Here is a 25,052-nt window from a genome sequence, read left to right as displayed (position 1 = left end):
TACTAGTTAGATTTTTGACAATGGGCTTAAATTATTCAACAGACTTTTTCACTCTATTTCTCGATAGCATTTCAGTTAAAGAACCACCACATTTCTCCCGTGTGAGAGAAATCCAAGGTTTGCCCATTTTGGAACTATCCCCATTTGTATCAATTTAACACTTGTCCTATTGTTTCTTTTCATAATATCTACAAGGCAAATATATGTTTGTGCTGGTAGAATTCGGTTCCATAAGGACGATTATGTTCCAAATTATAGCCCACTTAGGAGAAGCATTACTATTGATGGAGAAGGTCAGCAGGTTATAGTAGGTGTTGGGTTTTAAGTTGTCTGTGTTTTGTTGTTTCTATGTGCTTCTCGTGCAAGTGGTGGTGCTAGGATTTGATGGATTCAGTTTGGTAAGAAAGGTTGTTGATGGGAAAGTTGTTGATTGTTTTGCACTTACCTTGCCTGCTGCTCAATGTTTAGCTTGGTTTGTATTGAGTTTTTCAGCTCTCCATTTTAAATTTAAGGTGTCTGAGAGATTCTACTGTTGCTAAGGGTATGGTGGTTCGTTTCTTTTCTAATTTGCTAGTGCACCTTGTATATCGATGGTAAATGTTCTTAATAGATGGTTCAAGCTATTCTTCTCATGTAGTGGACAATTTTGTTGTAACCCCTGCGCTTGCATTTCTTTGTTTTGTTGGAATTAGGAGTGAGACTGGTGTATAAGTCTGTAGAAACTCTGACCATCAGGAGTCATTGCTTCTTGAAGAAGAAGTAGGTTGTCTTAAAATAGTAATGCTGGGCTCTTTAGCTTGGCCGCACTTTCTTGGCTAAATCTGATTCTTTCACTTGGTGTGAAATGACAACTTGAGCTTAAGGACATTCCTCCTCTTTCACCAAAAGATCGAGCCAAGAGTTTTAAGGTTTTGAATTTGAATTAGGAAAAATTAAAAGCTAAAAACTAGTCAGAGCAACATTCTTTGGCGAAGTCATTCTGGAAGTAAGCAGCTTGTAAAGTTGTATTTCCTCTGTTGAACACACTCGTTTACTATGTGGCCCATACATGATTAGCTACTTTGTGGATTATTTGGGAGGACGGGAAACTTTCCCTCATGAAGGTTATGTTCTTATTGGGATCTTTTTTATATTGAAGCTCGTGGAGATATTGACAACCCGGCTGTGGTATCTCGGGGTAGACATTTTGGATTTGTATGTGAGATCAGCTATAACAGAAATGGTGTCTCGTATGGGGTTGAAGCTCTCGAACTTAGCTTAACAAAGTCATACCAGTGGAGAAATTTTTGATTGCATGGCAGTTGATGTTCAAAGAATGAGAGACTATTCTTGTTATCTCTATGATATTTGGCTGCTTCCACTGTAAATAATTCTCGCTCTTGTGATCCGATATAAAAATGTTGGAATTGCTTCCATTGTCACATTGATTGCAATCATTATATCCATTGTTGCTATTGTTCCTTAGCAAAAGTCCAAGAAGACTATAAAGACAAGTTAATGGTTGCCAAAGATGAAAGAATGAGGAAGACTTCTGAGTGTAAGGAACATGAGGATTTTGAAAGTACAAGCTTATCTTGGGAGGATAAGTACCGAATTAGATTGGAGGAGATGCGGGGAGTGGAATTCACGTGGCTACGGAAAGCCCTCTATTATCAGGATTTTGTTACATTTATTTTTTGGAGCTCCCCCATATTTGTTGCAGTTGTTATTTTCACAACATCAATATTGTTGGGAGGCCAACTCACAACAGGCAGTGTTCTTTCCACACTGGCCACTTTCAGAATCCTTTACGAACCTCTCAGGAGTTTTCCTGACCCGATTGTTGAATATTCAAGATTGACAGTCGGCATTTTTGAAAGCTAGATGGTAGTCGGCTGCTGCAATTTAGAATTCAAAGCTAGGCAACCATTTTGGTTGAATTTTGTGCATGGGAGAATTGTATTTTTGTCATTACACTTTAGGGTATTTACAAGATTAGTCTTTAAGCTTCAACTATAAATACCCTAACCCATTTAGCTTCAAAATCATCCACAAATCATTTTAGCTCTCTCTCAAGTGTTTTTGTAAACACCTGTAAATTTTCTCTCTTTAGTAAAAGATCTACAGCAGTTCGGAGACGTAGACATAATTGGCTGAAATCCGTTATCAATTTCGGGTATTATTTTTCCGCTTTTATTTCGCATTCTCACTAATCTGGTTATAGAGAAATTACTCGTTTATTTCCCAACAACTGGTATCATAAGCTTCTGGTTGTGAATTTTGTCAATTTTTTCTACGAGGCTACTATTCACGTGAATAGTGAATTTTGTGAATAGTGAAATTTGGTCGGCGATACGAGTTTGTCGACGGAGGTGTTCTAATACACAATGGTTCGTAGAAATTATCAGAAACGATCCAAACGAAGCCAAATTCGAGTGGGTGCGATGGTTGCAGACAAAGGGAATGTGAAAATTGAGAAGTTGGATGGTGCGCTCAAGACCTTCTTGGAAGGACTTAGACCAGGGGCAATGCTTGGGAGAGAGCAAGGTGATGCCCAGAGATTTTCGGAGGCCATAGTTGTAGCCGGAAAGTTGACTGAGCTTGCAGATGTCAAGCCAAATAGCGATGTGTCGTCTAGGCCCATGCCTAGAGATAGTGGCAATAATGGGGAAGACCAGGAAAAGGTACAGCGGGGAGATGGTAGAGGAAGCTCTTCGAATGTCCAATGTGAGCCATCGACTGTTAATAGCCAAGGAAAGCTATCGACTGTTAATAGCAAAGGAAAGCCATCGGGAAATAATGACAAGGCTAAGTCTGGTGCGAAGAAGAATGTGAGCAAAGAAAAGTTAAAGTGCTACTTCTGTGATGGTCCTCATTTGATTAGAGGATGTCTCGAGAAGCATCACCTTGCAACTATCATGAAGAGGATGGAAGAAGGAAAAGTGGTGGAATTGGCGCGGTTGCCAGTGTTAAAGCTGCCAAGCCAGGGAAAAGACTTGGTTCGATTGAGGGGGTCAATGCGGCCAAGCAAGGAACAAGACGAGGCAAGGCTGTTAATATTGAGGCAACCAAACTCAAAAGAAAGCCCGATGCGATTACGAGTGTTCAAGCAATCAAGTCAGGGGAAAGACTTGGTGAGGTTACGTGTTCCAGAGTAGCCGAATCAAGGGGAAAAGATGGTGCGATTACAAGTTCACAAGTAGTAAATCGAGGAGCGAGGTGTGGTGAGACTGCAGGTGTCAAAGCAGTCGAGCACAGGAAAGAACCCAGTGCAATAGCAAGAGATAAAGACGTCAAGTCGATGGTGCAAAATGAGCAAGTCCGCTCATAATATGCCAGGATGGAGGCGTGGTCCAAGTTGAGGCGTCTCAGGCATAAAGGGACACTTAAGGAGTATGTGAGCCGATTCAGAAGACTCATGCTCAAAGTCCAAAGTTTGACAGAAGAAGATGGGTTCTTTACCTTCATGTTCGGATTGAAGCCATGGGCGAAGAAAGTGTTGGAGCGAAGGGAAGTCAAGGAGTTGTCTAAAGCCTTGACAACTGCCGAGTCAATCAAAGAATTTAGAGTCAAGAAAAACAAGACTTTCAAAATAAAGCCGAAAGTCGAGGGTAGTGGCAAGCGAATCCATGATGAAGGCAAATCAAAGAATGAGGAATGTTGTTCCTCGAGTGGAAAAGAAAGTCCACTCAATGATGAACCAGATGGCGAGTCTGGAGAAGATGTGTGCAGTCTTGACACAAGTTCAAGTGTCAAAGATGCTAAGTCGAGGGTAAGAGTCGAGCAAACGAAGGGGTACAAACTTAAGATGCCAGAAGTGTTGCGAGACTACCCGAGGAGAGCTGAGACATCCAATGTGATGGATGAGCCCAGGATCGAGTTGTCCAGAGAAGAGGACGAACCCAAGATCGAGGGGGAGTTGAGAGTTGGCTTAATATGATTCATTTCTGCCAAGGCAAGTAGAAGCCAAGTGCAGGAGGAGTTAGCCATGTCCAAGGAGTTTGCCGAGCATGTTCGTGTAGAGAACATGGCTTCAGAGACCATCTTAAGAGAAGAAAGCAGGGGCTTGCCGAGGATGTTCACGTGAGGAATCCTTCAAAGACTAGTGGAAAAGAGTTGAAAGGAGCCAAGATGTTGAGGGACAAGGCAACCACGGAGAAACTGCCCAATAACAAGTGGGTTTACAAGACGGTGACTACGTACAAACTGAAGTTGTGTTCAACTTCAATTTGCATGCTAGAGTAACAAGACTAGAAAAGCTGCTGCATTGATCGAGGTGTGAAGACATATTAAAATCAGTCTTCAAGTGAGAGATTGTTGAATATTCAAGATTGGCAGCCAGCATTGTTGAAAGCTAGATGGCAGTCGGTTGCTGCAATTTAGAATTCAAAGTTAAGCATCCATTTTAGTTGAATTTTTTGCATGGGAGAATTGCATTTTTCATTACACTTTAGGGTATTTACAAGATTATTCCTTAAGCTTCAACTATAAATACCCTAACCCATTTAGCTTTAAAATCATCCCCAAATCATTCTATCTCTCTCTCAAGTGTTTTTGTAAACACCTATAAATTTTCTCCCTTTAGTAAAAGATCTGCAGTATTCCGGAGACGTAAGCATAATTGGATGAACTCCGTTATCAATTTCGGGTATTATTTTTCCACTTTTATTTTGCATTTTCACTAATATGGTTATAGGGAAATTACTTGTTTATTTCCCAACACTGGTATCTATGATGGCACAAACAAAGGTTTCTATTGATCGAATTTCTGGATTCCTGCAGGAAGATGCCACCATTGTTCTGCCCCGAGGCATGTCAAAAGTGGCCATAGAGATTAAGGATGGTGAGTTTTGTTGGGACCCTTCTTCAAGGTCAACCTTATCTGGAATACAAATGAAAATAGAAATTGGGATGCACGTGGCATTTTGTGGCACGGTTGGCTCCGGGAAATCAAGCTTTCTGTCTTTCATCCTAGGGGAGATTCCGAAGATCTCTGGGGACGTACGTCTACTTCATAGAACATTTATACAATTTTCTACGTCAATTTTTTTTCTTTTTTCGTTTTACCATGCTCATGTCATGTTGAATCTTCAAATATTATTGTGTTCGAATGACTAGCGCTGAATTTTTCATCGTCACAGGCTCTTGATAAGTCTCAGCTTGGAGATATTGTTCGTGAGAAAGACCAAAAGCTTGATACACCTGGTTTGCAACGTCCCTCTCAGAGACTCATACATCTTTAATGCATCATCTGAACTAGAAAAAAGAAATGCCTAGAGAATGAAAGGCAAAAATGCCCTTTGAAATTGCATGTTGTTGATAGGTCATTTTTCTTTGGTGTAAAATACGCAGTTTTAGAAAATAGAGATAACTGGAGTGTGAAGCAGCGACAACTTGTTTCCCTCGGCAGGGCTTTGCTCAAACAAGCAAGAATACTCATGCTCGATGAAGCGACATCATTGGTTGATACTGCCACAGACAATCTCATACAGAAGATCATCAGAACAGAGTTCATGAACTGCACCGTTTGCACTATTGCACATCATATTCCAACCATAATCGAAAGTTATCTTGTTTTGGTGTTGAGTGATGGTATGTAAAGCTATGTCTTCAAATCTTCATTTTTAAATTAAGGATTCTTCAGTATTATTTTCACTGAAAGTCTCGAAGTTCTCCGAATAAATCGAGAACTTTTTTGCAGGTCGAGTTGCAGAGTTTGATACTCCGGCACGTCTCTTGGAAGATAAATCATCAATGTTTCTAAAGTTAGGTTTTTAGTTTCCATTCCCCCTTCTTAATTTCTAGGTTTATCCTTTTTCCTCTTCTATTTTACTGGTTACTGTTCAGCATTTCAATCAAAATGATCATTTTTCCTTCTGTTTTTTAAATCAATTTATTATCGATTTTTTTAGATTATGGAGGTGACCATCTGCTATACAGATCTACCCTGGCCTCACACAGGGGCAATGGCCACCTTGTTTGCAAGGGCATTGGTGGTGGTCGATTCTCCGTCAGGTCATTCTTGGTGTAACATCCTCAATACCGGGTTAGTGACTAAATCGTAAGGTTTCAAAATTTGGTAATTTTAAATTAAAATAATTGAGTGGTTTAAAGACTTATATGAGAAATGAGGTGTAAGATCAAATTGAAAAGAATGAGGAATGAAAGGATAATATGGTCATTTGCAAGGAAAAGAAAAATATAATAATAATATATATGGTATATATAGATACACGTGGAAGGAAGGAAAAGAAAGTTTAGAGGTTTCCAGAGTTCTCTTATTTCTTTCTTCTTCTTCTTCACATGTGAAGCCAAGCAAAGGTGAGTTTTCTTGTGATCAAATTCTTGATGAATTTAAGGTTTCTTATTGATCTTTAGTTGATAACTAAGCTTAAGGAAAGCTTAGATTATCTTAAAACCACAAGATGAGGAGTGTATGAAGAATTAAATAAAGGAAGTAGAAAAGTAAAATTTTGGAATAGGGTTCTTAATAAGAATTAGAAGTGAAATTTGACTTGTCAGTAAGCTAACTAAGAAGTATGAGGTGTTAGAATTCAAATTAGAACATGTTGGAATTTGGGTTAGATTCTTAAATTCTACATGGAGAATTAGATTTAGAAGTTTTAGAAGTATTTAATGGATAATAATTAGTTTAAGTAAGAGTATGCAAGTTAGGGATATTAAAAGAGGGGAAATATAAAGTGTCAAGTAGGGTAAGAAGAGATTTTCGTGCTTAAATGACATTTCTGGGTAATGTGCATCGATGCACATTCATTATGCACCGATGCATCAATGATAAATCCCAGAAATTTGTTGAAGGTGCATCGATGCATTAATTTTAATACAAACATCGAATGTCGTCAGTGCATCGATGCATAAGGAGTGCATCGATGCATTTCTAATAAAATGAACATCGAATGCCCTCAGTGCATCGATGCATCAGGAGTGCATCGATGCATGCCTCCATTAAAAGATGAAAATGGCTTTGCTTTTAGCCTAAGAAATGATAGTTTAGAATATACTAATTAGTATACTGATAAGTATCAATGAATTACTATGTAGATATCGAGCCTAAACGAGTTCCGGAATCATTGACAAGTAAGATCGATAAAAAGGGAAGATAAGAGATTGGAATGGACTAGTGAGGCCAGGTGAGTGCATACTAGTGATATGTAGTGTTTAATGAAAATAAGACTTGCGATGAGTCTATTTCCTAGAGTAATATGCATGAAGTCATGGACATGATTATGTGTGGTTATAATTATATGTGATTATCTGTATTACATTGATTGTATGTATGCATGACTAAAGATAATGATATGCTTTGTATATGCTATATGATGTATGTAAGACTTTAATATGTAATAATGGAAGAACATGAGATAAGTTATATGATAGAGTCATAAGAAATGAAATGAACATGAGAGAATAAGATAATCAAGTATAAGTTATATGATATGGTATAAGTGATTATACGAGAAATGTTAGGAGACTCTAAGAGAATAGTATGAATTCGAGGGCATAAATAAGGATACATGAGTAATATAGGGAAGATTGATAAATTAAAGGAAACTATGGTTTATGTATTATAGTGAAGAGCTACAAAGTTTTATTAAAGAGTATTGGGGAAGTCATGAGAAATTGAACTAAATAAATAGATGGTTTATGTGAGTGGAAAAGGAAAATGATATAAAATAAATGGAAATTATTTATAAGATAGCATGAGACTAATTGAACATGTAATATAAACTTTATAAAGGAGTACTTGGGTAAAATCATTATATGATACAATTATAGAGTATTACTATACAAATTATATTAAAATATGATATATGAGAATATGAGTAAGTTTATAGGATATTGATAGGACATATAAGAATATTTAAATGTATGCTGATATGAAAAAGGGGATACAAAGAAATGGAGCATAAGGTAGATAATATGATATCAGTTATTATATATCTATATGATATATGTCATCAGGTAATATGAAAGGACTCTGAAAATTGATATAAGCTACGTGAAAGTGTTCTAGGTGTTTCTATATGTTATATGAAGTATATGATCTTATGTGAACAAGATATGATAAGTATGTTTACATGAATAAATGTGATTGGGTGAGAAAGGATAGAAATTATATGAAAACATGATATATGTGACATGTGAATTATATGGAAATGATCTACGTGTAAGTGAACTATGTGACTATGTGATAATATGAAAAGAAGCTATGTGATACGTGATATGTGAAAGTGAATTACAAGTTTATGTGAATATTTGAAATGAAATAAATGATAACGCCTATGTTATGTGTCATGAGAGCTAGGGGTATAGTTGGCATGCCAAGAGTCGAGGGTCTACGCGGTCCTTCGGGACATATGTATATTCTTTGGAACATGTGTGAAGTCTTGAAAGACACATACTTGATCCCTAGTATATGTATATGATTCTTAAGGAATAATATGTGGTCCTTATGGACATTATTATATGGCACTACGGTGCAATTCTACGCGGCACTTCGGTGCAATTATACGAGCTGTGGTGACAGCATTAGTGCACAACCTCTATAGACTCACATATTGATAGTTCTCACATATGTACATGGGCTAATCCAGAGATATGAACAAATATATGTTAGTGGTATGATAAATGTTATAGAAATGATATGATTTTATATGATACGAAGAAAGCATGGAATTGGTATAACATGATAGAACAGAACATGCATGTATTGATATATGTTATAAGTGCATTATAAGTTGTTATGCCTCACTAAGTCTTCGACTTAGCGTGTGATTGTTTCACACGTAGGTTTCAAGAAGAGTAAAGAGTAATGCGGAGCAAGACAGGTCAGTTCTCCTTACCAAATGTCAGATCAGAAAATATATGTACTGGTTATAGAGTGTAGTTGGCATGTAGTCTAAAGATATAAATTGTATGAACTCTGATATATTTTGTAAACGTTTTGAATAAGTTAAATGTTATCAAAGTTTTTAAATTACTCACTATTTTATACGAATAAATTTTTGAAAAGTCAATGTGACACTTCGGACTCGTATCCGGGTCGGATACGGGTTGGGGGTGTTACACTTGGTATTTTAAGTTTTTTTCGTTGAATGATCTATGTTAGAGTGCAGGAAATAATTTCTCCTTTTCGTGCTAAACTGTTGAATAGTCTTCAATGGATGCTAAATAAGTTTTGTGCTCTATGTGCTAATATAATTTCTGCCTAGGGATGTGAAATTTCGGGTTCAAAGATCTCTTATATCCTTGTTATTGTTTATTTAGTATTTCCCTTTATATATAAGCTAAAATAAGGTGCAAACAGTTTAGATTCAAGCTTAAATTTTTTATATGTCAGATAGGTACATGCCCAGGTTTTGAGGATGGTGAATTCGTGTTTGCAAAGTTGCTTCTCCGTGCTGCTTCCTTTTATCATGATACGGAAGATTGTCTTTATATTATAGATTCTGGGGTATGGTCTTAGGGTCTTTACATGATTACATATTGTAGCTTATATTTAAGGCACTAAGGTCTCATGGTTTAAAAATCTCTGTGTGACAAGATTGGTTAAGATGCTGGCAAGAAACAAAATTTAAATTTATGTTTCTGGTAGTTCTCTTGATGTATATAATGTGCATCTTAGGCTCTCAACATTAGGCTTTGTAGATTGAAATTTTGAAATGAATTCTTTGTAATTCTTTCCAACAAGTCACTCAGAATATATTTTATTGCCTTCTTGTTGCTGGTCTGATGTATATAATGTCTTTGTGATACGCCAATGGAATTTTTATTAGTTTTAATTAATATTTTTGGTTTGGTCCCATTTGTTAAGAATCATGCCATCAGGAGAGCTGATTTGGAAATAAGGGTTGTGGAAACAATTTATCCAACATCTAGCAACAAGAGAAGCACTAGTTTGTGGACCTGGATCAGGATCAAGCTATGTTTTTCCGGTGATGCTGATGTGAAATTCTATGAGTGTGATTCCTGGGCACTAATGTGTCCTTGGCATCTGATAAACTCGGGGGATAATAATTTTTTAATTACCAGTCGAAGGTAAGTCTTCTTATTGTACTTCTCTTATCAACACTTTTGGAACTTTTTCCCTAGAATTCTTGCCACACTCCTTAAAGCTCCATGGTTGTTGAACCTATTCTTCAGAGACTTTTTTTTTAATTTGTTTATTCATTTTTTAAATTTTGTTAGTTGCTTATTTGCTGTTTTTAACTTCAAGGTAATGAAAAACATCTATCTTCTTATTGTGCTTCCAATAGTTGTTACCAGCAATCCATGTTTTTATTGTTGCAAATGTCTTTAATTAGTAGGCCACATAAGTGATGTTTATGATTCTACTTAATGGTGTTTGCAGCTTTAAGAATTTATGGGTTATGGATTTTTCATCAGGAGCGATTAAAGAAGCTGTCAAAGGTTCAAAGTTATCTTTTGTATGTTCATTATTTGTATTTTAATCCGCAGAGTCCGTCTAACATTTCTTATTTCATTTCTATGAAGGACTTCCGTATACTTTGGAGTTCTGCAGACACTTTATCTCGGAGAAAGTATCCCTCTTGAAAATGATGGTTGATTATCTGTTGCAACAGCGAAGTGATGCCAACTTATCACGAGAGGAGCTCCCATATGCTGGTCTTATATCATGTGTTACAACTTCTGAAAATCACATAATCATTTGTGACACTGGTACTTGATTTTTGTGTATGTTTTATGTTTTTCTTCTTTAATCAGATGCATAGTGAAACTTTCAAGGATTACTCTTTTCTTAATGTGTATTTCAAGTGGGCCAGGGAGTTCTGAAACTAAATTGAGAATCTGGAATCAGTTCATATTTACAGTTTTCTAGTCTTGGGATGCTCGGTCTACCTTACTGGCTGTCCTTCCCTCTGGAAAGATTTTATGCTCTGTGAGTATTTTGGTCTTCCTTAGATGTGTTCTGCTTCTCCCTGAATTCCTTTGTTTTTCTCTCAATTCCCTTCCCTTTATCAATTCTTTCAGTGCTTTCCCCCTACATATATGGATTCATGCCAAGTCATTAATGTCTTGCAAGCCCTGCATAATGACATTATTGTTCTTCTTTGTGGCAATTTAAGTGGAAGCTTTTCATTCTAATTATTCTGATTTTCCCCTTTTCTTAACTGATTTTCAGAGCTGCAGGGCTATCTGTTGGACAAACTGATCATATTCAGCAATTCAGTTTGTTGCCAGGTATATTGTTGGCTACAGTTAGTATCTTGTTCTTTGCATTCCGATGTACAAATAATGTTTGGCTGCTATGATCTCCATTCTTTCAAAGGTGCTTAGATGTATACCTACATCTCATGCCATTGTTTGATTCTTTTTTCTATGCCCAAAAAATGGTTTCTTTAACAGGTAAGGTTGGCATTCTTGCACCGAGTTCTTGTTAAAATCTAATAGAGATCTGAGAGACCTCATTTTCATAAAACCGTTTCACGTTAGAATAAAGTTCAATTCTCATAATCACCCAAAAGCTGAAAACTTGAAAGACATAATTGTAACCGACTCCTCCATTAAATTTGGTGCGTCTTTGAACTGCAGGCATGATTGTTGGTGCTGCCATATTTTTATAGTTCAAAAATGATGTATTGATGTACCATTTTCTCTTGTTAAGGTGTTTTGACTATAAAATTTCTCCTTAACACGCTGCAAAACAGAAAGTCCATTGGGATGTTTATGCAACCGAATTCTGTCCATTGGGATGTTCGTCCTGTCACGCAGGTCTTCACTTCCCTGGTTGTTAATTTGATTCTGAATTGTTCAATTGCCCCGGTGTTGTCGAATGTTCTCTCCACTTTGAACTTTGCATGCAGGCTCGTAACCTCAGATTCTATTAATTTCAGAATTCTGTCATTGTCTCATCCTTCATGAACGTAATTTAACAGATCTGGTGACAGATTCGATCATGATAAACTTCGGCACTTTCATGGCGTATTGCTAGCTTTGTTTTTGAATGGATTAAATAATTCTCTCTTGGTGCTGTGCTTGCTAACCATAACCTTCTAGGGTTTGCTATTTATAGCCATTTCTTTTCATTTTTGTCCGTTTCATTTCTAACAAACAATAAGAACGTTTCGCTTGCTTTTTGTTCCAATTCTAAGGTCACTATTTCTTTCAATCACTTTATTGTTCCATGAAGGTTTTTTCTTTTTCTTGTATCTTGTCTGGGATTTCCTAATGGAACCTTGTATAGTTAATTTGTTACTACTAGTTACATTTTTTCATCTTCTAATTTCTAATTAGGAAAGTTTAGTTTTTTTTTTTTTACTTTGTTAGGAGCTAACATAGGGTGATGTGTTGTAACATTAATCCAAGCTGTTATAGAAGATATTTTAGAAGCATTTGTGAATAAATAGCAACACTTTGGGGTTATCTCACCAAGTTCTGAGTAATAAAGTTTTAAGGAAAAGAGTTTATTTGATTCAGAATCCAAAGAAAAATGGGTTGTCTTTCATGTTTTACTTCCTAAGAAAAGAAGACGGCTCAAAGGCAAACAAGTTCTTGCAGAAATGGTGGTCAGCCATGTGCTAAAATTCCTCCTCAAGTTGAAGCCTTTCTTCCCCAGCAACAACCCCCTGTAATGTCACGTTTCAGCCATTTTTCCTTTGCAAGTGCATGAGGTTCTGAATGTATCATCTTTCTTTTCAAACAGAGCACATTCCTAAACCAAAGACTTCAACTGAGCCTGCAAAGACTACTGCCGTTGGTACTCGAGAGACCGGTAACAACAACATTGCAGTGGAAACGTTCACCTTCCGTCAATTGCCGACGGCAACCCAGAACCTTAGACAAGAATGTTTGATAGGGGAAGGCTGTTTTGGGCGAGTTTACAAGGGAAAGCTTGATAAAACTGGCCAGTTATTGCATACTTCTTCCATGTCTTGCATTCAAGTTTCTTTTTTATTCTTTCAGTCACACACTTTGGGTTCACTTGCATTGTAGATTGTAGCCGTAAAGCAGCTTGACAGAAATGGATTGCAAGGAATCAAAGAATTTCTTGTTGAGGTTCTGATGCTAAGCCTGTTGCACCATCCAAAGCTCGTAAATCTTATCGGATATTGCTCCGATGGCGATCAGAGGCTTTTGGTTTATGAGTACATGCCATTTGGATCTCTTGAGGACCATCTACTTGGTATACTTTCCTCTTTTTGCTTTCATATATGAATTCATAGGAAGGGTATGCATTGGACTGGTATGCCAGAATGAGAATTGCAGTAGATGCTGCTAAAGGCCTCAAATATTTGCACAATAAGGCGAATCCTCCTGGCATTTACCGCGATTTGAAGTCCTCAAACATCTTGCTAGATAAAGAACTCAACGCCGAACTCTCTGATTTCAGGTTAGCCAAACTCGGGCCTCTAGGGGACAACACACATGTATCTTCCAGGGTCATGGGAACATATGGATATTGTGCCCCAGAGTATCAAACAACCGGATAAATAACGGTGAGATCCGATGTTTACAGTTTCGGAGTTTTCTTGTTGGAGTTAATCACCGGAAGAAGAGCCATAGACACCACGAGACCAAACAAAGAACAGAATCTTGTTATATGGGTAAATTCACTTTTTTTCCAACACCTTCCCCTCAGGTTTTCTTTTAATAATCAGTGTCTTATTCATTCTTTTCTAATGTTCAACCATTACCAGGCTCAACCAATGTTCAAGGGTAGGTTCCTGGAACTCTCCGATCCACTTCTCGGTGGCGATTTCCCCTTAATAGGCTTGCAACAAGCCGTGGCAATAGCGGCCATGTGCCTGCAAGAGGAAGCCGAGATACGCCCCTTGATTAGAGATGTGGTGTCGGCTTTGAGTTGCCTTGGAAATGATCCGGATGCAAACACTAAAATAAACGTGACCAGGGCCGGTCCAATGAGTTTTAATGCCCTGGGCGAGATAATAATTTTTATGCCCCTATACTTGTAATGTATATTAGACAAAATATAAATTTTTTTAAAACAAAAATGTAATAAAAATTATCGTCAAACAATATCAATGCTAATACAAACCGAAATTTATGTTGTTGACTTGTTCTTTCTCACTTGTTCTTTCACACAATCAACTGAAAATTAATGATGAAATCAAAATAATCAGAAGAAATCACTCTAAAAACTGTATTGAACGAAAATAAAAGATGATAAATTAAACAGGAAAGCTATTTACTGCTAGGCTGCTAGCAAAATAGAAAATGAAATCTCATGATCCAAGATCCAGAAAGCACATGCAAACATTAGCTAGCACTTGCAAACATTTGCAAACATTCATCCCCACAGGCCTCATGCTTTTTTGAATTATTTATGAACCCGTCGCTTTTATATTTGCTTTTAATCTTTGAGTCCGGTTGGTTGAAAAATAATTGGGTTCCATACCTATAATTCGCTGCATGTTAAAATTCTGCTCTCACTAGTCAAGTCTCGTTTCAAAAAATAAAATCAAATGGCATACGGACTATTGCATTTCGTTTTCCAAAAACAGGAACCGGTTTAAGCCCCACCTGATCCAACCAAATGCCTAACTAAAAACCATTAGGCAAGAACAAACTAATACCATTTCCAAAATCTTCAAAGTGAACATGATTCTTTGGACAAACAGACCCCAAAGTAAAAAACATTGAGGCACATTCTAGATTCCTTGAAAGTATTTTGATAATGGAGTGTGAGAAATTCATTAATATCAAAATCAACAAGGACAACTAAAAAGAAACACCTAATCGCTTCAATTCAATGCTAAGACGGTAAGACCAAACAGGAAATTCATATTGAACATTTAAAAATAAACCTCTGATTTAAACAAAACTCAAATAAAAAAAAAATTCGGTCATACAATAAGGTATCTAATCAATTCAACAAAAACCTATAATATCTTTAAAATCCATAAATAATAGGAATTATATAATAGACAAATGAGGGAATTTCGAAGAGGACTGGATAGATCAACCAGGTAGATCCAAGAAATTTGTCTCACTACATAAATTATTAGAAAGCTGACATGCGAGAACCGGAAAAGCAGAAATGCATCCAAACACGAAGTAAATCATAGAATAATGCGAAGAATCTCGAAGAACCAGAAACTGAAAACAACTCAATCTCGGATTCAATTTTACAAGCAAAATAAGCGTTGTCGTGTCTGGTAGAAGCAAAAGAGGTAATAGCTGGGAAGGCAAAATATTAGAATGATGCCCCCTTAAATATGATGCCCTGTGCCCAGGCCCATATGGCACATGTCTTGAGCCGGCCCTGAACGTGACCAATTACAGTTCGGCTTATGTGGAATCCGACGGTGAAAGCTATGATGATGAAGAAGTTAGCAGGGAAGAACGGCAACGAGCTGTGGCGGAAGCCATGGAATGGGGTTCAAATTCAAGGCGCAAACCCGTAGCGCTGTGCTATAAATTTCGCGGGACATATGTCAACATAGGACGGACACTGAATTTTAAGTCAATGGCAGTCTAATAGAATTTTATATATACATATATCTATATATAAATTTTTATTTAAAATTCTATGTAAAGTCTTATATCACATAAATTCTTTACGGTATAAGGTAATGATTGTTCCATTTCTTTTATTGATACTGTTGTCAATGTATTTCATTGTACCATTTTAACTTGTTTGATATATATATATATATATATATATATATATATATATATATATATATATATATATATATATATATATTCAGTTATTACCACATATTTGATATATAATTTTTTGTTACAATAGTAAAATAATAACAATTTATTAATCAAAATATCATTATCATTAATCAGAATATAATATACATCTTTTAAATTAATCAAAAATTAATGTTTTCAAAATAAAATTATCGATTTATTTAAAACATATTATAATGTTTACTATTTTTTATTTGTATAACCACACTCTCAACTCATTTTACTCCATTCATAATTGTCAAGTTTCAAATCTCTATCTTTACTTAAATGATTTAGTATCTTATCCCACTGACAACTTATTGTTGGTTATTATTTGCAGCTTTTAGTTTCATACTTAATCTTTAAAAATATTCAGGCCAATTAATACTTGGCAAATGGCATAATATTAAAAGAATATCAAGTTAATTAATATCAAGTTTAACTCTAATTTTTTTCAAATAAACCTTTATTGTCTTTTAAATTCTCAATTTCAACCTTAGGTCATTGCGGATTTGATGGTAAAAAGTATCTAAATTTAAACGTTAAAAAAATTGTTAATCTAAACTCCTTTGAAGAAATTCATACAGCTCATTATTTGACTTTTTAGATTCGATCAAGGAATGAAGCAAAGTCGAGAGAGAGAGAGAGAGACATAGAGACAGAGAATTAAAGTCTTAGATCGGGCTGATAAGTTGGGCCAGAAGCTACCCATTTTGGACCTTCACAACACAATCAATCATTATTCTTCTATTGAGCTGAATCTGGAAAACATTTCAGAATCAGAGCCAGAAGAATACAACAAAATCTGAAGATATAAACATTCGATTCTTAGAGGCATGTAACTTTATTTGTTGGGGTTATCAATGATGTTCCGTTTTTTAATTGATTACATTTGGTGTACTTGTAATCTTTATTTATAATTTCCGGCATTATTGATTACATAAGGACCTATGGACTGTTAACATCCGTTCATCTCTGAGCTGAATCCTATTTTGACTACTGTAGCTGTGACAGTGAGAGCTATTTGGGATTCTATTCGAGAAAAAAGACCTCTTGTTCTCTGGCAGAAGATTATTTGGTTCCCACCACATATTCCTAAGCATAGTTTAATCTCTTAGATGCCTATACTTGATAGAATTCCTACAAAGGAAAGACTCCACCGTTAATGATTGCAATTGTGTTTTTTGTGACAACCATACTGAAACAAGGGACCATCTATTCCTTCAATGTTCTATGGTAGATTTCATTTGGAAATCAGATTTCTTTATTTCTGGTATTCAGTTTTTTTCAAGTACATAGAATTCTTTTTGTGCGTGGGCAACTTCTTCTTGGAAAGGAAAATCTCTGCTCACTTCAATTTTGAAGATAGCTCTCAACGCTACTATCTACTTTATGTGGGATGAAAGAAACAAGAGACTGTTTCAAAGCAGGTCTAAGAATGCTCAAGAACTGTTCCAAACCATAAGGGATATAGTAGGACTGCACTTAAGGAATAGGAACTTTAATAGAAATGACAATGTTAATATTACTCTTGCAAGGAATTGGGATATATGTGATCTTTGATTTTCTTTGTAAGTAGATTGCTCACTGTATTCCAGTTTCTGATTTTGTATACTGTTATTGTAGCATATTGCTATTTGGGTAATAAAATTGAAATTATCCAAAAAAATAATAATTTTGTTGCCATCTTTCCACTGTTTGCTTACTTTTCTTTTCCTTTCCCTTTCTTTCAGGCAAGCTTCAAATTTCGTTGTGAATTATTGATTTATGATATTGATATCTGGATACTACATTTGTATTGAGTTTCTTCCTTTATGGGAACTCTAGAATTTGAAGTTCGTTGATCGGTATGCAATGTTTTGGTCCTTATGGGATGATTGTGACATCGAGAGCTAATTTGATTAATAAATGGTTGTAAAGTCAAGGACGGTGGGCACCGCCTAAATTTCTAAATGAAATTAACAAATTCAAATGTAGAAAGGGTAGGCACCGAATGGTGCAAAATTTCAATGGGTTGGCAGATCATTTGTTGAAAATAATAATGGATAAATCACATTTAGACATTGTATTTTAGGGTAATTACAAGATTAGTCCCTAAGTTCCAACTATAAATACCCTAGCTCATTTAGCTTCAAAACCATCCCAAAAATCATTTCTTTCTCCCAATACTAGAGATCTTTCTTGTGAGTAGTGAGCGTTTTGTAAACACCTGTAAATGTTCTTTTTAGTAAAAGATCTGCAGCAGTCCGGAGACGTAAGCTCAATTGGCTGAACTCCGTTATCAATTTCGGGTATTATTTTTCCGCTTTTATTTCGTATTCTCACTAATCTGACTATAGGGAAATTACTTGTACTTGGTTTATTTCCCAACAACTGGTAATCAGAGCTTTTTGGTTGTGAATTTTGTCAATTTTTGCGAGGTTACTATTCACATGAATAGTGAATTTCGTGAATAGTAAAATTTTGTCGGCGATACAAATTTGTCGACGAAGGTGTTCTAATACACGGTGGTTCGCAAGAATTGTCAGAAACGATCCAAACGAAACCAGATTCGAGTGGGAGCGATGGCTGCAGACGAAGGGAAGGTGAAAATTGAAAAGTACGATGGTACGGACTTTGGCTTTTGGAAGATGCAGATTGAAGATTTTCTGTACCAGAAAAATCTATATCAACCTCTCTCAGGAAAACAACCAGAGGGCATGAAGAATGAAGACTGGGCTCTTCTCGACAGACAAGCCCTCGGAGTTATCCGACTGACGTTATCCCGAAATGTTGCTTTCAACATAGCAAAGGAAAAGACCACGGCGGGTCTTATGACGGCTCTCTCCAGTATGTATAAGAAGCCATCGGCCTCAAACAAAGTTCATTTGATGAGGTGATTATTTAATTTGCGGATGACGGAAGGGGCATCGGTGGCACAACACCTAAATGAACTCAACACAATCACAACCCAGTTGAGTTCAGTGGAAATTGAATTTGATGATGAAGTTCGAGCTTTAATTCTCTTATCATCTTTACCAGACAGTTGGAATGCTACTGTTACAGTAGTTAGCAGTTCATCGGGAAACAGCAAATTAAAATTCGACGATGTTCGGGATCTGGTACTGAGCGAAGAAATTCGACGGAGAGAATCGGGTGAAGCATCAACCTCCTCAGCCTTGCACACGGAGTCCAGAGGGAGAACTTCAGAAAGAAATTCAAATCATGGCAGATCGAAATCCAGAAGGGGAAAATCAAGAACAGGAAATAAAGATTTTACCTGTTATAATTGCGTCAAGAAGGGCCACTTCAAAAGAGATTGCCGAACACCGAAGAAAAATACCGGCGCACAGGAATCTGCCAACATGACGGAGGAGACAGGTGATGCTATGATTTTAAGCGTCAACAGTCTGATTGAATCATGGATTTTGGATTCAGGGGCATCTTTCCACTCCACACCATGCCAAGAAATCATGGAGAACTATGTCAGTGGTGATTTTGGGAAAGTTCATCTTGCTGATGATGAAACCTTGAAGATCGTCGGAAAAGGAGACATCCGACTAAAGCTGCCAAATCAGACCACCTGGAAGCTGACAGGAGTGAGACATATTCCTGGTCTCAAAAGAAATTTGATTTCTGTAGGACAGCTTGATGGAGAAGGATACAGTACAACCTTTTTAGGCTGTGAATGGAAGATTACCAAAGAAGCACTCGTCATTGCTCGTGGTAAGAAGACTGGTACTCTCTATGTAACCTCAAATTTAGAGAATATCATTGCAGTAGCATATGTTGATGGAAAATCAAACCTATGGCACCAAAGGCTTGGTCATATGAGCGAGAAAGGAATGAAGATACTTCTGTCAAAAGAGAAACTTCCGGATCTAAAGAATGTAGATGTCGGACTATGCGAGGATTGCATCTTTGGCAAACAAAAGAAAGTCAGTTTTGCAAAGATTGGCAAGACACCCAAGGCAGAAAGGTTAGAATTGGTTCATACTGATGTATGGGGACCATCCCCAGTTCCATCTCTTGCAGGCTCACTATATTATGTCACCTTCATCGATGATTCAACAAGGAAGGTGTGGGTTTATTTCCTGAAGAAGAAATCAGAAGTCTTCGATACCTTCAGAAAATGGAAGGCCATGGTGGAAAATGAGACTGGTTTAAAAGTCAAGCGGTTGAGGTCTGACAATGGAGGAGAGTACAGAGATAGTAGATTCAGAGATTTCTACGCAAACAATAGGATCAAGATAGAAACAACAGTTCCCATAACACCGCAGCAGAGCGCATGAACAGAACTTTGAATGAACGTGCCAGAAGCATGAGGATACATGCCAGATTGCCCAAATTTCTATGGGCTGAAGCTTTCAACACTGCAGCTTACCTGATCAACTGTGGGCCCTCAGTTCCTTTGGATGGCGAAATACCAGAGGAAGCTTGGAGCAAGAAAGAAATAAACCTTTCACACTTAAGAGTGTTTGGTTGTATTTCTTATGTACACATAAACTCTGCTGAAAGAAGTAAACTTGATGCCAAGTCCAACAAATGCGTATTTGTTGGTTACGGTGGTGATGAGTTTGGTTACCGGTTTTGGGACTACGAAAATCGGAAGATCATTAGAAGCAGAGACGTCATTTTCAATGAAAATGTGATGTACAAAGACAGGTCAACCGCAAAATCAAGTAATACCGAAGCTGAAACAAAGGAATTTGCTGAGTTCGAGGAGATTTCTGGAAATGATGTTCAGATCAGTCCTGAAGCAGTTTAAGAGGAAGAACCAGGCACACCAGAACTGAGACGCTCCTCCAGAATTCCTAAACCAACCCAACGGTATTCTCCTTCTTTGCACTACTTGTTGCTGACTGACAATGGTGAACCAAAGTGCTATGATGAAGCAATGCAAGTGGAGGATTCAGTCAAGTGGGAGTCTTCCATGAAAGATGAGATGGACTCGCTTATGTCAAATCAGACGTGGGAATTAGCTGAATTACCACCAGGCAAGAAAGCGCTCCATAACAAGTGGATTTACAGGATCAAAGAAGAGCACGATGGGAGCAAACGCTACAAAGCAAGATTGGTTGTCAAAGGTTTTCAGCAAAAGGAAGGTATTGACTACAATGAAATTTTCTCTCAAGTTGTAAAACTATCTATAATCAGACTGTGTTGAAAATTGTAGCTGCAGAAAATTTACATCTTGAGCAGTTAGATGTAAAGACAACTTTCCTTCATGGTGATTTGGAGGAAGAAATCTATATGAGGCAGCCAGAAGGCTTAATAGAGGCAGGAAACAAAAACCTGGTATGCAAGTTGAAGAAGAGCTTGTATGGTTTAAAACAAGCTCCTAGACAGTGGTACAAGAAGTTCGATAGCTTCATGGGTAGCAATGGTTTTACCAGATGGCAAGCATATCATTGTTGCTACATCAAGAGGTTCGACAACAGCTTCATTATTTTATTATTGTACGTTGATGACATGCTCGTTGCAGGCTCAGATATGCAAGATATTATAAACTTGAAGCAAAAATTGTCGAAGCAGTTTGCTATGAAAGATCTGGGCGTTGCAAAGCAGATTCTTGGGATGAGGATCAAAAGAGACACAAAGTCGGGGACTTTGATGTTATCATAGGTTGAGTACATCAACAAAGTACTCTCCAGGTTCAACATGCAAGATGCTAAACCAGTAAGTACACCTTTAGGTGTTCATTTCAGACTATCCAAAGACCAATCACCAAAGAAGGAGGAAGAACGTGCACACATGGTGAAGGTGTTGTATGCCTCAGCAATTGGAAGTCTGATATATGCCATGGTTTGTACCAGACCAGATATTGCTCATGCAGTGGGAGCTGTTAGCAGGTACATGAATAATCCGGGCAAAGTACACTGGAAGTAGTCAAATGGATCCTCATATATCTGTGGGGTACCACAAACAAAGCACTTTGTTTCAAAGGTGGAAATACGATACTAACAGGCTATGTAGATGCTGACTTAGCCGGAAATGTTGACATCAGAAGGAGCACTACAGGGTATGTCTATACTCTAGGAGGTACTGCAGTGAGTTGGGTTTCTCAACTACAGAAGATAGTTGCTCTCTCCACAACCGAAGCAGAATATGTCGCTGTTACGGAAGCCAGCAAGGAGATGGTTTGGCTCCAAAGTTTCTTAGAAGAGTTAGGCAAGATACAAGAAAACAATGTATTATATTGCGACAGTCAAAGTGCTATCCATCTAGCAAAAAATCCGTATTTTCATTCCAGAACGAAGCACATACAATTGAGATATCATTTTATCCGGTCTCTTCTGGAAGATGGGATTTTGAAACTTGAAAAGATTAGTGGTGCTCAAAATCCGGTAGACATGTTGACAAAGACGGTGACCACGGAAAAACTGAAGTTGTGTTCAGCTTCAGTTGGCATGCTAGAATAACGAGACCAGAAATGCTGCTGCATTGATCAAGGTGTGAAGACAGATTAAAATCAGTCTTCAAGTGGGAGATTGTAAAGTCAATGACGGTGGGCACCGCCTAAATTTCTAAATGAAATTAACAAATTCAAATGTAGGAAGGGTAGGCACCGAATGGTGCAAAATTTCAATGGGTTGGCAGAACATTTGTTGAAAATAATAATGGATAAATCACATTTAGACATTGTATTTTAGGGTAATTACAAGATTAGTCCTTAAGTTTCAACTATAAATACCCTAGCTCATTTAGCTTCAAAACCATCCCAAAAATCATTTCTTTCTCCCAATACTAGAGAGCTTTATTGTGAGTAGTGAGTGTTTTGTAAACACCTGTAAATTTTCTCTCTTAATAAAAGATATGCAGCAGTCCGGAGACGTAAGCACAATTGGTTGAACTCCGTTATCAATTTCGGGTATTATTTTTCCGCTTTTATTTCGTATTCTCACTAATCTAACTATAGGGAAATTAGTTGTACTTGGTTTATTTCCCAACAATGGCTTCGAATGGAGATGGGGTTTAGGTTTGCTTTACATATTTGCTGTTGCCGCTATATGGATAGCTGCTAGTTTTGTGGTACAGTCTGTCGTTGATGCAGGTGTTTCTCCATTTCTTATAACATACATTTGCAATTCATTATTCATTGTTTATATTCCCTTGGTTGAGATCGGGCGGTATCTAGAAGATAATTGTGGAAGTTTATTGTTCCGAAGAAATTCAAGCAGCAGCCCTTTAGAGGAGATGACAGAATCGGAGCAAGCTATCCTTCTTGGAGAGGGTGGTTTAGGTTCAAGAGCAGATGGATCAAGTCAATTCTCACTTGCAGAAGAGGGGGAAATTAATCACGAGATCTTGAATGGTTCGCTGTTTGAAAAAGTTTCCGATGATCTTACTACTACTTTGCCTAGTCAAGGTGAGGTTGCCAATGTTGGCTTAGATGCAAAAGGGCGATGGACACGTACCAGAGTGGCTAAAGTTAGCCTGTCAGTATGCCCATTTTGGTTTCTGGCGCAACTGGCTTTTGATCTCTCATTGAAGTACACGACTGTAACGGTGCGCATAATGCATATTTGCAATGATTGCATAAGTTCAGATTCTACACATGTTCTTTCTCAGATATATCAGATAATTTACTTTCCTTTGTCATCTGCAGTCCAACACCGTCTTGAGCAGTGCATCAAGCATTTTCACATTTTTGGTCTCTTTGGCAGTCTTGGGTGAGAAGTTCAGTTGGATAAAGCTTGTAAGTGTCCTTCTTTGCATGACAGGAACCATTATTGTCAGCTTGGGGGACTCACACAACAACAAGAATTTAAGAATAATTGCTTCAAACCCTGTTCTTGGAGACGTTCTGGCTCTTGTCGCAGCAGCTCTCTATGCTGTATATGTTACACTTATTCGTAAAAAGTTACCCGATAATGATGAAAAGAGTGGCCGCGCGAGCATGGCACAATTCCTGGGTTTCTAGGGTTTTTCAACGTATTATTATTCCTTCCTTTTGCTCTTATACTCCATTTCACCAAGCTAGAGTCTCTCAACACACTATCCTGGAAGCAGTTTGGCCTGATTATAGGAAAAGGTTTGTATTTTATTTTGGCTTGCAGTTACTTTCTCCTCTTAACTGATGAAATTGTTAAATTTATCTACCTAATATGTTGGGCTTTAATAAAACAAAAGGTGCATGACTAAATGCATATTATCTTTATCTACCACCATTTTCAATGCGTTCTCCAAGCACATGAACTTCGTCTTTGTGCAATGAACTCCAGTTTATTGTATCCTTATCTTTGACACAATTTTCGTACCTGATATTATCTCTTACTGCATCATGCATAGGCTTGTTGGACAATGTGCTGAATGATTATTTATGGGCAAAAGCTGTTCTTCTTACCACAGCAACAGTAGCAACTGCTGGTCTTGCTATCCAAGTGCCATTGGCGGCAATTGTTGATATGATAATCGGCAATGGTCCTCATCTCTTGGATTACCTGGGAGCTGCGGCCGTGATGATCGGTTTTGCAGGAATGAACATCCCTACTGATGTTTTTTGTAGAGCTAAAGAAGGTACCGTTGAATTAGAGAATGGAAATATTAGTTTAACTAATCAGGAGCATACACCATTACCTCGGGAAGAAACAATTTGACTAACATCATGTTAATTCTATCGAGCATATATTGTTTTCAGGTTGAAGTTTGAATCTTTATTGTTCTATTGATTTTGTCCCTTTCTCTATTCAATTTTTAATAAATTTAGTCCTTGTATATTTTGATTGAAGCAACTTTTAGGGACAATTGACAGTTGTATTAAGATTTTACCTTAAATTTGGATGATGTGGATTCTATGGAGTCATGGTTATTTTAATTGAGAAGTAATTAACATTTTGGTACGTTGTTGTTTAAAAGCATTTTTGTTGTTGTATTTGTTATGCTACTTAAAATTTTCTGATATAACAAGGAAATTAGGCAAATTACTAATAGGGAAACACGGGTGCAACTCCCAGCAAGTCAAATAAAAGCCCTGTAGGCAAGGCTCGGTATTGAGGGATAGTGGGGGTCTGGCCCCAAAAATTGGAAAATTACTATTTGGTCTCTATTTTTTTAAAAAAGAGTTAATGTGGACTATTTTTTTTAAATTCTAGTAAAGTTATATCTTTTGTATTTTTTATTTAAATCCTTTTTAATTTTTTTATTTCTTATTTAGAATATCTTTTTCTTAAAATTTAAGTTTAGGCTTCTAAAATTTTTGAAACTTTCCAAAAGTTTAAGCAGGGTTTTGCATAACCTTCTATATTTTAATCAAAACAACATCCTCAAAAACTCATTTCCAATTTAACACCACTTTATTATTATTATTATTATTATATTTTTGAAACAATTTTTGATAACTTTTAACTATATAAATGATTAGTTTTTAATTTTTATGAAAACACTTCATTTAGCATTCTAGATTTAAA

General features: G+C 36.9%; 1 protein-coding gene and 3 pseudogenes across 1 annotated transcript; all 4 read left to right on the top strand.

The window, feature by feature from the left end:
* Nucleotides 1–20: 20 nt before the first annotated feature.
* Nucleotides 21–6,010, top strand: LOC120177294 (annotated as a pseudogene).
* Nucleotides 6,011–9,970: 3,960 nt separating this feature from the next.
* On the top strand, nucleotides 9,971–11,079 carry LOC120177256. The gene is made up of 5 exons (XM_039183475.1): nucleotides 9,971–10,038; nucleotides 10,352–10,410; nucleotides 10,495–10,680; nucleotides 10,777–10,900; nucleotides 10,993–11,079. Exons 1-4 carry the CDS (start codon nucleotides 9,980–9,982, stop codon nucleotides 10,803–10,805), a joined length of 333 nt encoding a protein of 110 aa, XP_039039406.1. The 5' UTR covers nucleotides 9,971–9,979; the 3' UTR covers nucleotides 10,806–10,900; nucleotides 10,993–11,079.
* Nucleotides 11,080–12,451: 1,372 nt separating this feature from the next.
* On the top strand, nucleotides 12,452–15,460 carry LOC120177293 (annotated as a pseudogene).
* A 6,770-nt stretch (nucleotides 15,461–22,230) lies between these two features.
* Nucleotides 22,231–24,296, top strand: LOC120177292 (annotated as a pseudogene).
* The last annotated feature ends 756 nt before the right edge of the window (nucleotides 24,297–25,052 follow it).

The sequence above is a fragment of the Hibiscus syriacus genome, unplaced genomic scaffold (assembly GCF_006381635.1).
Source record: "Hibiscus syriacus cultivar Baekdansim isolate YM2019G1 unplaced genomic scaffold, ASM638163v2 tig00112285_pilon, whole genome shotgun sequence".
Classification (NCBI taxonomy): domain Eukaryota; kingdom Viridiplantae; phylum Streptophyta; class Magnoliopsida; order Malvales; family Malvaceae; genus Hibiscus; species Hibiscus syriacus.
This window is presented reverse-complemented; position numbering and strand designations above follow the sequence as displayed.